The sequence below is a fragment of the Diaphorina citri genome, unplaced genomic scaffold (assembly GCF_000475195.1).
Source record: "Diaphorina citri unplaced genomic scaffold, Diaci psyllid genome assembly version 1.1 scaffold610, whole genome shotgun sequence".
Taxonomy (NCBI): domain Eukaryota; kingdom Metazoa; phylum Arthropoda; class Insecta; order Hemiptera; family Psyllidae; genus Diaphorina; species Diaphorina citri.
Window position 1 is genome coordinate 110,909 of NW_007378043.1, and position 17,224 is coordinate 128,132.

The 17,224-nt window shown below is 39.7% G+C and overlaps 1 protein-coding gene across 1 annotated transcript; it reads left to right on the forward strand.

Moving 5' to 3' along the window:
- The first annotated feature begins 1,890 nt into the window (after positions 1-1,890).
- On the forward strand, positions 1,891-17,224 carry LOC103510528 (ATP-binding cassette sub-family D member 2). The gene is made up of 7 exons (XM_026824552.1): positions 1,891-2,089; positions 2,564-2,673; positions 3,558-3,714; positions 4,248-4,491; positions 14,566-14,796; positions 15,763-15,958; positions 17,165-17,224. Exons 1-7 carry the CDS (start codon positions 2,011-2,013, stop codon positions 17,177-17,179), a joined length of 1,032 nt encoding a protein of 343 aa, XP_026680353.1. The 5' UTR covers positions 1,891-2,010; the 3' UTR covers positions 17,180-17,224.

The following is a 17,224-nucleotide window of genomic DNA, read 5'->3' on the forward strand; positions in this document are numbered from 1 at the left end:
GAAATAGTTCGGTCTCCCTCCCCTCAGTATTCCTTGTTCAAGATAAGTAACTCTAGAGTCTAGATGTTAGTCATTACAGTCATTGTGTTCCGGCATTGGAACTTGTACCACAGTCGAATCGGGATAAATGAGAAAATAGGTTAGATGAGAAAGTCTTTTGTTTTTATTCACCCCCCCTAAATGAGAAAATTGGTTAGATGAGAAAGTCATATTTTTTTTTTTTCCCCCCCCCCCCCCTAAAAAATCTCTCTATTTGATTAATTAAGAATTTATCTCTATAAGGGGAGGGGGGGAGAAATAGTTGGTTTCTTTGAGTTCCTAAAGCTGTGTCCACACCTAGTCGACTTCGTCGGTCGACGTCGACTAAAACCGTACACTCCCTTGACAACATAGATTCATCTCGACGACGGTCGATCGACGGGATCGACTAAGTCTGGACACAGCTATCTAAGTTCGACTGAATTAATCAGTAATCTGCTATCTCTACAAACTCTTTTTTTAAAGAGGTTTGACAGAGGGAACTGTAACTGCTATGGTCTTATCGTCCCGAAATCGAAGAGAGAAGGAAGACAGGATAGGAAAAAGCCAGCCGTTCCGAGAACGAACATTATCCCATCAGGATAAAATCCACCCCGGGCGGGAATCGAACCCGCGGCCTAGCGCTTACAAGGCAGACGCACTACCAACTAAGCTAGCTAGGCTGGCTAAGCTATCTCTACAAACTCTACAGAAATAGTCACGTGAGTCAGGTCAGTTGATAGACCAAATATATCCTCACTACTCACTAACTCTGTAATCAGTAGGCTTGTATAGGTAACTATCTAAGAATTGTAACAAAGAAACCCCCGTATTGTATAGGCAAACAAAGACATTGTGCTCTTTGTTCTTTGTATAGCCTTATCTTGTGTGATAAAATGCATCCTAGCATTCCATGTGAATTTGTAAAGAATTGTTTACAACTCCTACTTGTAAAGTATGGAATAGTGATATCAACTCTACAACGTTTTACCTGCGTGAATCAGCTATGCACTACTGAACCTGCTGACGAATTTTACTGGGAAGTTTCTTGATAAATAACAGTAAATAATAATATTATAATAAAAACAAAAATAAGAGAATAATCATGAACTTTAAACTCCGAACTTGAGATTATTATCAAACTAGACATCATACTGTTTCTAGAAAGATGTAGAATCAATAGCCATTGAGTCTAGTTGTAACATTAGGTACCTACTTCGCATGTTTAAAAGTTATAACTTATAATATAACATACTTACTGACTCACTTATCCGGTTATACAGGCCATGAAAGTCCAAAACCTGCTCTGATGAGTCTTCTCCCTCTTTATAACATAAAGCAAAAAAAATGTACTCTAAGCTATCCTCATCTGAGTAATCTGACGATGAGTAATACTATTTAGTATAGTCCTTGTAGCCTAGAAAGATCTGGGTCTACTTGAAATTTTCCTTGTCTTTTACAATGCTTAGAATAGTCAAATTTGCAGTTATCCTTACTCCTTTTACACCAGGGAACATGTTGGGGGTGGGGAGCAACACAAGGTAAGTTAAGCAACGCCAAGGAAAAATAGACTTGTTTTTGTTCTCTTTTTCTCGAGAAAATGGCTCAACAGATTTTGCCTGACTTGTGCGGGTAACCCCTAAAATGGAGGATAAAAAATTACAATTATGCCCGATCTTACCACAGAGAGTTTTCAGTAAATCCAGAGTTAAAGAAATACTGGCCTGTCTAAATCAAATGTGTGACGTCAAAGAAAACCCTTGACACTGTGTTAACTCTCAGTGGTAAGGTCGGCCATTAGTATTTTACAATAATTTTACCCTTTTAACCCACAATTTAATCTATGCTCGCCCATATATTCTAATATACCCATTTCTTTCCCATTCACAGGTGGAACGGTCCCATCTTCACAAAGCCTACCGGTCACTCACCAGTCATAAGAACCGAATCTTCATCCAACGTCTCTGGTATGTGGTACTGGAACAATTCCTCATGAAGTATGTCTGGAGTGGTACTGGAATGGTTATGGTATCTCTTCCTATCCTGTACTCATCTCAAGTGTGTACATCCGGTAAGTTAAGCAACACCGAGCCTGTTCATTAAATGGATAGGTGACTATAGCAACGTCTCTGGTATGTGGTACTGGAACATTTCCGAGAACGAACATTATCCCATCAGGATAAAATCCGCCCCGGGCGGGAATCGAACCTGCGGCCTAGCGCTTACAAGGCAGACGCAGAGCAACGCCGAGCTTGTTCATTAAATGGATAGGTGACTATAGCAACGTCTATTGTATGTGGTACTGGAACATTTCCGAGAACGAACATTATCCCATAAGGATAAAATCCGCCCCGGGCGGGAATCGAACCTGCGGCCTAGCGCTTACAAGGCAGACGCACTACCAACTAAGCTAACTAGGCTGGCTAAAATGTCCTTGTTCCTTCCAATAACTAGAATTTTAGCTAAAGCAAAGAGATAACATGAAATTTTAGCTGAATTGTGAATTCATGAAAGGTTTCTTATCGTATCTTCTCAATGATTGCAGGTTCTTCTCCAGAGCAAGGAGTGAGTGATAGAACCCAATACTTTACAACCGCTAGGAATCTGCTCATCTCTGGGGCCGACGCTGTAGAAAGACTAATGTCATCTTATAAGGTAAGTCAAGTCATTCATTTGTAAGTGCTGGGTCGCGGGTTCGATTCCCACCCGGGGCAAACTTTGTCCCAAACAGACAAGGTTCTCAGAACGGCTGGCATCCTTCTATCCTGTTCTCTCTGCGATTTTGGAACGATAATATCTCAGTAGTTGTTTTGTAAGCGTTAGGTCAGTCGCTGTCATGTAAGCGTTACGTCGCGGGTTCGATTCCCGCCTGGGCGAATTTTATCTTAAACAGTGCTCTCTTCTATTCTGTCTTTTCTGCGATTTTGAGGTGATAAGACCTCCGTTCTTACATTTCTTCTGAGTGGAACCCGGGAAAATCCAGATAACCACAACTTGCAACGTTACTTGATTTTTTTTTTAGGCTTCCACCTATTCCATAGTGAGCTCTTCCACCCAACTTATTTAGTTTTTCTAGCTTTGTAATTTTTCTCATGGCTTCTGTTTCTAGGAGATCGTCGAGATTTGTCCCAAAGAGACAAGGTTCTCAGAACGGCTGGCATCCTTCTAGTCTGTCCACCTCTCTGCGATTTTGGAACGATAATATCTCAGTAGTTGTTTTGTAAGCGTTAGGTCAGTCGCTGTCACGTAAGCGTTAGGTCGCGGGTTCGATTCCCGCCTGGGCGAACTTTATCTTAAACAGATTCGCGGAAGGTCTTTTTGCTCTCTTCTATTCTGTCTTTTCTGTGATTTTTGAGGTGATAAGACCTCCGTTCTTACATTTCTTCTGAGTGGACCCGGAAAAATCCAGATAACCACAACTTGCAACGTTACTTGATTTTTTTTTTTTTTAGGCTTCCACCTCTTCCATAGTGAGCTCTTCCACCCAACTTATTTAGTTTTTCTAGCTTTGTAATTTTTCTCATGGCTTCTGTTTCTAGGAGATCGTCGAGCTGGCAGGCTACACGTCCCGAGTAGCGGAAATGTTCGATGTGTTCCAACAAGTAGGCGAGGGTCATTTCAAGCGAACCATTGTGTCCTCGACCAAACATAAGGAGGCTCAGCTGCATATCTGTGATGGACAAATCCAAATCAAAGGTAAGACCCGGGTAAGGGTTGCGTCCAAGTTCGAATCCTGCCCGTGGCGAACTTTATACCAGATGAGGTTCGTTTTCGGAACGATAAAACCTGCGGTTTTACATTATTCTTTGTCAAACCTCTTAAAATAGGACCAGACTAAGGAAAATGAAGCCAGCCTTGTTAGCTTGGTTCGTAGCGCGTCTGCCTTGTAAGCGCTAGGCTGCGGGTTCGATTTCCGCCCGGGGCATATATTATCCTAAATGGATGTTTGCTCTCGGAACGGCTGGCTTTCTCCTATCCTTTATTCCTTTTCTCTTTCGGGACGATAAGACCTTAGCTGTTACAGTTCCTTACACTTATCAAACCTCTTAAAATAAAAAAGAGTCTACTCCTATTCAGGCAGTATAATAAGTCCTCGTATTAAGGTTGAGATCAGCCCTACCGACACTTTTGCAGGCAAGAACCTCTTTCAAGAGTTAAAGTTAGGATTTTGTTGTAGTTGCTTTCATCCTCGTATTATTAGTGGCTAATTCAAACCCTTACGATTCCAGGCGTAGTCAAGGACAGTCTAGACGGGAGTTTCTCCCTACGTAACGTCCCCATAGTCACGCCTAACGGGGACGTGGTGGTGCCTTCTCTCTCCCTCACGGTCAAACCGGGAGACCATCTCCTAATCACGGGGCCGAATGGATGCGGGAAGAGCTCTCTGTTCCGCGTGCTGAGCGGACTCTGGCCTGTGTACTCGGGGGAACTGTACAAACCGCAGAAGTGTTCCATGTTCTACATACCTCAGAGGTGAGTTCAGTGAAAACGGCCTTCTGTGATTTTCATCCTGTCATTTAGTACAGATGAATGTGTTTGCGGAAAAAACACTGTTCCTTGTGGAACCTTTGGCATTTCCCTGATGTCACTATTTTTGAAAACTCCATTACACCCCATTTGTCACATAAAGCTCCGTAGTCAGCTGCCAAGTAATGACAGAATCGAATGGAATAAGACTTGTGTTCTAGCAATACATTAAATAGTTCAGGACTCGGATTCTGTTCCACCAGATTAAACGCTTGCTTCACGTCTTTGTATAGTAATAGATTTAAATAAAGACTTTACTTTGGTAATAAATTTAAATAAAAGACTTAGGTGCTCTAGAAACAGATTAAATAGCTAAAGACATTTATCGTCTAGCTAGGTTCAGCAATAGATCAAGACATATTTTCGATCATCCATCATCACTTTGAGGAAAAAACCTGCAGAAATACTTTCAAGTTGGTATTTACTGAACGAAATTAAGAAATACCTTTTAGAATTTATCAAGCAATACTTACAAGAAGTAGATAAGTAATATGTACTTGCCATTTGAAATTTATTAGACCCCGTTATCTTACAAGTTAAAATTTACTGATCCCTATTAAGAAATACCCAAGTTGAAATTTATTAGACCCTATTGAGAAATGGTTGCAAGTTAGCCTTTCTAATAGAGTCCAATAAATTCCATTTCAAATGAAGCCCATTTATTCTGCCAGTTTGAACAAGGTTGGTGGATAATTGTAGCGACCATAAACCAATGAGGTGTGTACGGTGTCCATTTACGGCTATGTCAACAAAGTCACAATCTGTTCTACCTAACCATTTTATCCTGAAATTTTCATCCATTTACATCTGCGTAAGCCAGCCTAGTTAGCTTGGTTGGTAGTGCGTCTGCCTTGTAAGCGCAAGTCCGCGGGTTCGATTCTGGCCCGGGGTGGATTTTCTCCTAAACGGATAATGTTCGTTCTCGGAAGGCTGGCTTTCTCCTATTTCGTCTTGCTTCTCTCTTCGATTTCGGTAAGATAAGACCTTAGCAATTACAGTTCCCTCTATCAAACCTATTGAAAAAAAAATGCATCTCATTGTTTCCTACAATATCACTTCTAGCCCCCATGGCAGGACATAATATCACTTGTACAGTGGTGATAAAAAATTGTCTGGCTGGGGGACTTTAAACAGGGAGTATACCAACCTGATTTTCCCTTGCTAAAGATATAGCAAAGGTTGAGTGCGAAGGGCATCCACTCGTAAAATTTGTAGCCAAAACCAAATGTCAGCCTAAAGCCTGTCTCGCTGGGGGACGTTAAACAGGGAGTAGACCAGCTTAGTCTGGCTGGGGGACTTTAAACAGGGAGTATACCAGCTCGAATTTCCCTTGCTAAATAAATAGCAAAGGTTGAGTGCGAAGGGCATCCACTCGTAAAATTTGTAGCCAAAACCAAATGTCAGCCTAAAATGCATCTACTTCCCTATTTACACATTTCTTATCTTTCTGATTGCAGGACCTTTACTAGCTGTAGTTGTGATTTCACTGACTGGACAAATTCTAAGGATATTGTCACCGAAATTCGGATCCCTAGTTGCCATCGAAGCTGACAAGAAAGCCTACCTGAGACACATTCACAATAGGATAATCACCAATGCCGAGGAGATCGCTTTCTATGGAGGCCATAAGGTACGTACAAACCTCAGTGGTGCAGTGGTTAACGCGTTGGCCTTTGGATCTGGAGCTTGCTGGTTCGAGTCCAAGTCTAGTCATAAAATTTATCTAGGTGTAATAATTGGGGATCAATATTTGTGACAAGCATTTCAGTATGCTTAACACAATTAAAATTTCCTTTTCCTTTTCACAAGGTACGTAGGCTTTTACTCCAGCAGTAGACTACTACTATTATTGTGGTCAAAATCAATTTTGAGGATAAATAATTCCGGTGGGATTGAGCCCACGCCCTCCTGATTTCCAGGCGAGTATCTTGACCACTACACCACCGAAGTAAGTCTACGCCACCTGGTTATTTGAGAATGTAATATCGGCCACTCATGCTCAGACGGCCTAACAGACGTAGTTTCGTCAGAAGCTCAGGCGGTCTTAGCGTGAGTAGCTGGCCTAATACGTATCATCTATTAATAGATATAGCTTTTTTTTAAATTAATTATGGTGCGTCAACAAGATAAAGCTTTGAAGTTGAAATAAAAACCTGTATAAGACATACAATTATACACATATTTACATAATATGATTCATATAATATGCAAGGTAGGGCTGATTGAGAGGCTGATGAAAAACGCCGACCGCGTCTGTACACGGAAAAAGGCGAAGAAAAAGAAGATTTAGTATCATGCTTCTTTTAGAGACTGGTAAACAATTAAATTCTGTGTCCTTTGGGACCTGGTGCTATCGCCACTGGCTAAAAAAAAATAAAAAAAAATTGATTTGTGTCTCTGTCCCTTATTTCAGACCATACATGACACTGGGCACGTTACGTGAACAAATCATCTACCCGGACACCGTGCAAGACACCCTAGACAAGAACATCACAGACGACGACCTGCTCAAATGTTTAGCCTCAGGTTACAGCTCCTTTTATCAAATCTTTCATAGTGGTGCTTCCCTATCTTCCATGGAGAACTCGCGACTGGTTTCTCGTATCAGTTACTTTGCAGTTCTCACTCAGCGTTCCTCGTCTTCCTTGATATCCGATATGTTATTTGTCCGCTGGATGATTCAAGATAGTCATGCAACGATGACTATACGCTTGTATGATATAGGAATGACTTGGAACATAATCTATAGCGCAGGTATGTCACGATTGCGATTGCTAAGCGTGTGTCGCGGAATGATCTAGGCATCGAGGTAAAGTTGCCTGCGTATGGCGAATCCATTATTACCTTCAGTGCAATAGTCCTAAACAAAAATGGACGCGGCATACAAGGAAATTCTGAACCAAAAAAAAAAAATTCTTAACCAAAAAAGACAGTATTCTGTCCCCCTGTCAGTATTGAAATCTGCTGTAGTGGTCAGGACGCTAGACGTTTGCCTGGTAAACAAAAGAGTGTGGGTTCCTTACCAGCCGAGGCATGGAATTTTGTCCCCAATATTATTTGAGAATTTGACCACAGCAATGAAGGATTTGACGCAAAAACGACTTATAAGCTACATAATTGTGATGACCTATCAGTCGTTTTTGCTTCAAACCCCTCCATTGTAATCGCATACTACTGGAGTAAAGGAACTCTCTAGATGCCGGACAATCACCCACCCCATAACCGGTAGGAGTAGTAAATCCGTTTGTACTTTCCTTATTGCTATTTTATCAATACAACATATTCCTGAATGAAGTTTAACAATTGTACACTGCCCATAAACAGTTAACATTGAAATTTACATTAAAATTACATATTCCTGAATGAAGTTTAACAATTGTACACTGCCCATAAACAGTTAACATTGAAATTTACAATAAAATTACATATTCCTGAATTAAGTTTTACATTTGTACAAATGTACACTGTCCATAAACGGTGACCATTGAATGTACAATATTACATATTAGTGTATGACTGTAGGCAATTACTGATAACCTTAAACTATAACGTAGGACTACCTTCCCGAGTTGGCCTTTTAAATGTTGTCCTTTAACATGAAATTTTACATGAACTGTCTCGTACATTGCCTTTCATATCTACCTTCCCTTATCATCAATTTCCCATGTGTGAAAAGTTACAAGATCTATATATTTTCTATATCTATCTATATATAAGGAAATATTTTCTTTGAATTTCAATATTAGTAGCGGAGTTCAAAGTTATTTTGTTCCAATCAAGAGTTTGTTTCTTCTTATTAGGACATATGATTCATTACTTTTAGACTTTGGATCAAGATTGGACAACCAGATTACTGAATCCATTTCCATTAAGTTGAATCTCAAAGTGTACCTCCCGGACATTAGCTACCAAGACACCTACGTTGGGCGCTGGGTTTCTCCTATCCTGTCTTTCTTCCCTCTTTGATTTCGGGACGATAAAGGATTTGACGCAAAAAACGACTTATAAGCTACATAATTGTGATGACCTATAAGTCGTTTTTGCTTCAAACCCCTCCATTGTAATCGCATACTACTGGAGTAAAGGGACTCTCTAGATGCCGGACAATCACCCACCCCATAACCGGTAGGAGTAGTAAATCCGTTTGTACTTTCCTTATTGCTATTTTATCAATAATCAGCTCAAAGACTCTCATCACAACAACAACTGTCTCTGTTGGTTTATTCCATTACATAAGGTAGCAGGCAAATATTTGTCCGCTTTGAGTGTGTGAGTCACTTGTGTTGATAATTAAATGCGGCATGTGAGATGTTGTTTGTTCTTTCTTTGCATGTTTATCTTGTTTTCTAATTGCTCAAGAACAAAAACTCTGCCAACTATGCGTAGCTTGAGTTTTCCAAATTGAGATTCGGCCTTGTTTGAAGACCAAATGACTGTTGAGCTGCCCGTCGCTCAACCGGCTCGGCTGGTTCAACAGTCATTTGGGTTTCTCTTTCCTCTTAAATTTGAAAATCACTCTGTGTTAATTGGTTATTGTTATTTTACATTATGTAGATGAGGCTGATTCACACAGTTTTCAATATCTTCCACCACTTAGAAGATGTGGGAAAAGCCTGAAATCGAGTAACTTTGAATCTTTGACAGTTGAAGGGCTGTTCTCGTAGCTTATAAAAGATGAGGAAATAGCCTGAAATAGACTAGCTTTGTTGAAGGGCTGAAGGCTGAAAAATGTCACAATGGCAGAGTGGCAAACAGATTATGGACTTGTTTCTGGTTCTCAACATTTCAATCTGCAAGTATCTACCTAATTAATAGGTGCAATCTGCAATCTGCCAAGTAGACACACCAATCACCATTTAAGTGCTGGATCAGAAAACCTGTTAGAAGAGGTTTTATCAATTCCTGTCTATTTGATCTGCACTGCAAGTGTCATCTTGACTCAATGAATGTAACAGATCATTAGGAACCCACTATTTACTTACGGTCTAAGCACATAAATCTTGGAAGATTCTATGCCGACCAACATACAATGACTACTATTGTGTAAACAAAAGGTGGAAGTATCCAATGCAAACAAGAAGGATACTCTTCTACAAATCTACACTCACAGGCAAAAAATCAGGGGTTTGGAACAGATTGGCTTTGGAATTTAATGGTTTAACTTGGGCTTGAACCACCAACCTCAATATCCCAAGTTCACCGTGCAAAAAACCACCACATTGTGCTAACCACTTTTTCCAATTTAATCAGGTGTTCATTTGCTCTATTGTAATATGTGTTCCCCATAATATGTCAAAATATATGAGACCTTGATTAGACTGCGGGAGTAGAGGGACTTTTCAGTCCTATCCCAGCAGGATAAACAAGGTATATTCTACACCTCTAAGGTTGGTCTGTCAGATAATAGGAATAGAAATGCAATCTGTCCGAAATGTTTTGCTCCCAAGTGTATGTTTGCAATCTGTCTGGTCATTCTGAAAACGTCTCTATTTGACTACTAGAAGGATGACTACTCCGTACTCACTATAAGATAAGGAAATGGTCCAGGAGAAAGTAAAAGTACCATTCTGCCAATCACTCTTCACCAGTCATAGTAGTAGTCATAACACACTTGTGATTCTGCATGACTCTTCATATATCTGTGACTAGTAATAGTAACTAGTGTGATGTAACTGAAAGTGAAAACCCCGACTCGTAACACTACGTCTATTATTATGACGAGGTCTATTTGAGTCTATTCAATAGTGATGCAAAAAGAAAAAGCTTGAATATACCTCGATATGAGTCGACATTATTAATTAAATTAGCAAACATATTGTATTATTGGGTAGTCTGGCTGGGGGACTTAGCAAAGGATGAGTGCGAAGGGCTTCCATCCATAAAATTTTGTAGCCAAAACCCAGCCCAAAGTGTCAACCCAAAAGCGATCACCCTAGACCTGATTGAGAGGCTGACGAAAAACACCGACCCCATCTAAACACGGGAAAAGGCGAAGAAGAAGCTCTGTTGTTACAGCTCCTTTTATCAAATCTTTCATAGTGGTGCTTCCCTATCTTCCATGGAGAAGTCGCGACTGGTTTCTCATATCAGTTACTTTGCAGTTCTCACTCAGCGTTCCTCGTCTTCCTTGATATCCGATATGTTATTTGTCCGCTGTATGATTCAAGATGGTCATGCAACGATGACTATACGCTTGTATGATATAGGAATGACTTGGAACATAATCTATAGCGCAGGTATGTCAGTATTGCGATTGCTAAGCGTGTGTCGCGGAATGATCTAGGCATCGAGGTAAAGTTGCCTGTGTATGGTGAATCAATTATTACCTTCAGTGCAATAGTCCTAAACAAAAATGGACGCGGCATACAAGGAAATTCTTAACCAAAAAAGACAGTATTCTGTCCCCCTGTCAGTATTGAAATCTGCTGTAGTGGTCAGGACGCAAGACGTTTGCCTGGTAAACAAAAGAGTGTGGGTTCCTTACCAGCCGAGGCATGGAATTTTGTCCCCAATATTATTTGAGAATTTGACCGCCCTATAACACCAAAGTATGGAAAAGTATTTACAATTCCATATTTTGATCTAATTCGTCCAAATTCAAAATTCTGCTTTTCCATTGGCTATTACACTTGTAAGATACTTTTCCATACTTTGGTGATATGAGGCACTGGTCTTATCTATGGTCTAAATTCCAAGTCTAAAGTTTCACTTGATTGACACTCTAGGAGACATCTCTACTTAACCTGTCAAAGTGTCTTTTACTTTAGCTAAGCTGTTAAGCATATTACCCAGCATAATACTTATGTCATTCATAGGATCCAATTTATTTTCATTCCATAAGCTCTTTGCTTGGATTGGTATTATCTATGGTCTAAATTCCTAGTCTAAAGTTTCACTTGATTGACACTCTAGGAGACATCTCTACTTAACCTGTCAAAGTGTCTTTTACTTTAGCTAAGCTGTTAAGCATATTTTTTTTACTTTATCTAAGCTGTTAAGCATATTACCCAGCATAATACTTATGTCATTCATAGGATCCAATTTATTTTCATTCCATAAGCTCTTTGCTTGGATATAAACTAATATTTCACTTAGAATAGAACCAATGAATAAGACTAACGTGTTGGAACTTTAGGTATTTAAGCAGTTATACCTGACAAATTAAATGCTTTTTAATTAACCTGTTATCAAAGTGAGATCATCTTAGGTCAGGACCCACGGCTTAAATTAAGTGCCTAAAAGTGTCATATAAATACCAGCCTTATCAGCAAACACTGAAAACAGTATAGTTTTCTTATCAAAATCAAGGCAGTTATACCTGACAAATTAAATGCTTTTTAATTAACCTGTTATCGAAGTGAGATCATCTTAGGTCAGGACCCATGGCTTAAATTAAGTGCCTAAAAGTGTCATATAAATACCAGCCTTATCAGCAAACACTGAAAACAGTATAGTTTTCTTATCAAAATCAAATAATAAACCTTCGCTGTGACATATTTAGAGGTCAGATATTGATATGGGAAAAACACCTTTTTATATCTGTTATTTATCAAATAAATAAATGAATATCATTTACTTTGCACTGAAATAATAATAATAAATAATACCTACTCGGGTAATTATTTTATTTATCAAGCTTTGGTGGCTAGCCTCCGGGCATACAGTGATGTTCTATCTAAATCCCCCTCGATTGATGATTGACGGAAAAAAGCATCACCCTGTATAATTCTAAGTTATACTGGACACCCTGTATAGTAGGAATTAGGAATTGGGTAATTATTTTATTTATCAAGCTTTGGTGGCTAGCCTCCGGGCATACAGTGATGTTCTATCTAAATCCCCCCTCGATTGATGATTGACGGAAAAAAGCATCACCCTGTATAATTCTAAGTTATACTGGACACCCTGTATAGTAGGAATTAGGAATCCCAGCCCAAAGTGTCAACCCAAAAGCGATCACCCTAGACCTGATTGAGAGGCTGACGAAAAACACCGACCCCATCTAAACACGGGAAAAGGCGAAGAAGAAGAAGAAGGATAAGAAGATTATGTTATTGGGTACGAACAGAATGGTCGAATACCGGAACGCCACTCCGGGAATAGCTTTACAGGACTTCACCTAACTTTTCGGTTTTGTTTATGATTTCCTGTACCCTGTGCCTCTCAATATTTTTTTAATGGCTCTTCATGTTCCCTGCAATATGTTTTTGCTGCTATCCAAATGTTTGTATACTGTCAATCCTTATTTTAAGGACGCTCCTTGTTCTCGGCCATATACATATCTTCTTTGTTATCAAAATATTTGTATACTGTTAAACTAACTTTTCGAACTATAGACTGGTTTCCTTCCGAAAGAGATTTTATTTAAAGGTTAAGAGGCGTTAAGATACTTATTGAAAGGTGAAGATACTTATTGTAAAACTTTAGCGGTCAAACTCTTTTGACTTTTCGGGGCGGAGAGCTGCCGCGCTCCTTTATTTAATATCAATAAAATTTATTTTATTTGGACTAACCACATCCTTTTCTCTCCCCCACAGGACCCGACTAGTGGATCACGCCTACAGCCTGTACTTCAAGGACCAAACCTACTATAGGGTGTCCAACATGGACGGCCGCATCGAGAACGCAGACCATCGTCTCACCGATGACATCACCGCATTCACCAGCTCCGTGGCGCATCTATACTCACACATCACGAAACCGCTGTTTGATTGCGGCCTCATTGGGATTGCGCTCATGCGGTCGAGTCGACAGATGGGCGCCGCCATTGTACCTGGTAAGTGTTGTTCCAGTGTCTATGTTGCGTGTACCTCCTTTTTCCATACCCTATACCTCCCTCCTATTGTCCAATACGACTGTGGAAACCGACTGAACACGCCGAACCAACTTTAGTTCTAGTCTGACAATGCGTCAAGTAAGACCCCCCCCCCCCCCCCCCTTTTTTCTTCATAGTCCTCAAATGGTTCCAATATTGCCCAAAGTCTCTTAGTATCCCCCAAATGGTCCCAATATTTCTCAAATAGTCTTAGTAATCCCCAAAAAGTTCCAGTCTCAGTATTGCTCAAATGGTACTAGTATTCCTGAAATTGTCCCAGTCTCAGTATTCCTCAACTGGTCCCAATGTTGCTCAAATGCTCTTAATATTCCTCAAATGGTCCTAGTATTTCTCAAATGGTAGTAGTAATCCTCAAATACTCTATCCTGTTGTTCGATTCCCGAAAGTGCATAACTTCTCTTCCCCATACCGAAACACGGTCAAAATGACTGGTATTTATAATTAGTGGACACATACATATCTCCGTATAATTTTACATGAATTGCTATACTCCACCAATTTTCGACCTTCATGCTTCTTAGTTAACTAATTTCTTCGACATTTATGACAACAAATTAAATTCTCATTTCTTGTCCGTCATTATTAATAGATTATGACTTTATTAAGTTCTGTGTTATGCTTGATTAATTACCTGTTAAGTATCTCCATTACCTGTGTTAAATATCCCCCCCTCTTCGATTTCGGGACGATAAGACCATAGCAGTTACAGTTCCCTCTGTCAAACCTCTTAAAAAAAATCAGTAATCTGCTAACTCTACAGAAATAGTCACGTGAGTCAGGTCAGTTGATAGACCAAATATATCCTCACTAACTCTGTAATCAGTAGGCTTGTATAGGTAACTATCTAAGAATTGTAACAAAGAAACCCCCGTATTGTATAGGCAAACAAAGACATTGTGCTCTTTGTTCTTTGTATAGCCTTATCTTGTGTGATAAAATGCATCCCAGCATTCCTAACTAATGGAAATATACAAGGCCTTGTTTATCCTTGACATAGGTAGGGTACATTTTAGGACCTTGTTTAGGTTACTAGGGGTAATCTCGCTACCAAATAAACTGCTCAGGTCAAATATACAAACTTTTTTTTTTTTTTTTTTAAAAAATTTTATTGAAGTGCGGACCTGGTGCTATCGCCACTGGCTTCTAAATCTTTATTTGATTTGTGTCTCTGTTCCCTATTTCAGACCATACATGACACTGGGCACGTTGCGTGAACAAATCATCTACCCGGACACCGTGCAAGACACCCTAGACAAGAACATCACAGACGACGACCTGCTCAAATGTTTAGCCTCAGTACACCTGGCCCATCTAGTAACCAGAGAGGGAGGCTGGGAATCTTGTGCTGACTGGAGAGATGTTCTAAGTGGAGGAGAGAAGCAGAGGATGGCTGTCGCCCGACTCTTCTATCACAAGTAAGTTATTGAGTTCCTTCAGCAAATATATTTTGTACCTTTATATTATGTTACCATTTGTATATATTTATTTTGTAAATAAAGTTTTGTCTAATTGTTTAATAATAGTGTTTTACCTATATCCTATATCCCAGTATGAGCCTCATTTGATCATTGTCAACAATGTAAACATTTGATGTAAATGTCAAGAAAATGAAATCATATGGAAACCTCGAAGTTTTATGTCTTTAAAAATTCTTAATATGTCTCTAAGTAGCTACATAAAATATCTAACTCCACATAGGTATGTCAGTACAACATTGGCAAAAATTCCACAGCCCAAAGAGAAATAAACAGCTATTTATCCATATCCAAGGCTACACATAACTACCTACGTATTTTTATAGGAAACATTATTTCGCTTCATTGGAACCCTATTTAAATATGGAAATAAAAAAATACCTATTTGGAATACTTTGAGAAGAAAAATAAAGCACGCATTGCTTGGATATTCATGCAAAATGTCAAGGATGCGTCGATTTATTGCTCGAGACAATTTATTGCTACTTTAATTGCTAGCAATGCTAGGGTAACACCTTGCTATTGACAATGATCTAACTCTCTGTCTGTGAGATACAATATCATCTCAAGGAGGGCCAGATCTACATCATAGCTCTTCCCTGTTTATACGTTGAATAATCGAAATTTTAATTTCATGTAGATTATTTGTTTGATTTCATATTCTTGAATTTAAAGATAGTCTTCTGATTATGATCATTGAAGAGAGAAGGAAGACAGGCTAGGAGAAAGCCAGTCGTTCCGGGAATCGAACCCGCGGCCTAGCGCTTACAATAAGGTGCTTCCAAGCTAACTAGGCTGGCAAAGAACTATTGTTTTCTTTTAAGTTTTTTTCCATTATTTATCTTTATAGCCACGTTGAACGGTTGCTAGTTTTTAGTCTCAACCCCTCTATTTCTATTTCTCCAGGCCAGCATTCGCTCTGTTAGACGAATGTACGAGTGCTGTCAGTATAGACGTGGAGTGTACCATGTACCAGGCTGCTAAGGATGCAGGTATCACCCTACTTACCATCACACATAGACCATCACTGTGGAAGTTCCACTCACATCTGCTCCAGTTCGATGGACAGGGCGGATGGACCTTTGAGCCTTTAAATGAGGAGGTGAGTGTAGTTGTAGATTTGCTTGGGTCCGAGACCATAAAGTGAGTTTAAACTCGGTTTAAGTTTAATCGGTCTGAGCACTTGCCTCATGCTGTGTTTCTGTGGTTGCCGGGGAAGAGTTCAGGATATCTCCTGTTGCGGCGACGAAACGCCTTTGATAAACCCATCCAACCATTGCCAGGTTGGTGAGTTATTTCCGAAGATTGTGGGTTCACTTAAATCCATCGTGGTCACTGAGGATCTTTCGAAAAGCACTTTCAAAATGGTACTAGGACTACTAGGTGAATGAGAGTTGGCTTCTCGCTTTGACTTGAACATTTTGGGGGAATTAGAGGGGAGTCTTAACCCTTAAAAGATCATTTAGTTGATTTGTAACAGAACAGAAGAGATCTTATCGTTCCGAAATTGAAGAGAGAAGGAAGACAGGATAGGAGAAAGCCAGCTGTTCCGAGTACGAACCTTCTCTGTTTAGGATAATGTTCGCCCCGAGCGGGAATCGAACCCGTGACCTAGCGGATACCAAATTTCATCTCTCTACGATAAACCGTTCTTGAGATATTTTGTTCACAACTTTCTACTTTTTCCCATTTAAACCTGTAGTACGTAACGTACAGACTACAGACCATGGGCTAAAAACCACTTTTTTGACATCAGGGGATCCCAAAACGGATATTTCCAACCATTTCCCGATTTTGAACATTTGGACCGGATTGCAAACTTTCATTATCAGGGGACCCCAAAACGGATATTTCCACCCATTTCCCGATTTTGAAAATTTGGACCGATTGCAATACTTTCATTACAGTATAGCCGCTAAACTGTAGTAATAGAAAGTAAAAAAAAAAAAATAGCCAATTAGATTGCTGTAATCCGAGAATTGAACTTAAACCGGGTTTACTCACTTTATGGCCCCGGACCGTATACGTTATTTTGTTCCTAATTATGGGTGTTGGTTCATAATTAATTTAAAAAAGTTCGTTTTTTTAGAGGTCTGATAGAGGGAATTGTAACAACAGAGGAGATCTTATCGTTCCGAAATTGAAGAGAGAAGGAAGACAAAATAGGAGAAAGCCAACTGTTCCGAGTACGAACCTTCTCTGTTTAGGATAATGTTCGCCCCGAGCGGGAATCGAACCCGTGACCTAGCGGTTCCAAAGCAGGTACGACCCCCCAGTTGATAGTTCTCACACTGTTTTATTTCCACAGAACTGCCCATCATAACAATCCTCTGGATCAAAGTATTGAGTCTGCAGCTATCTTGAAAAA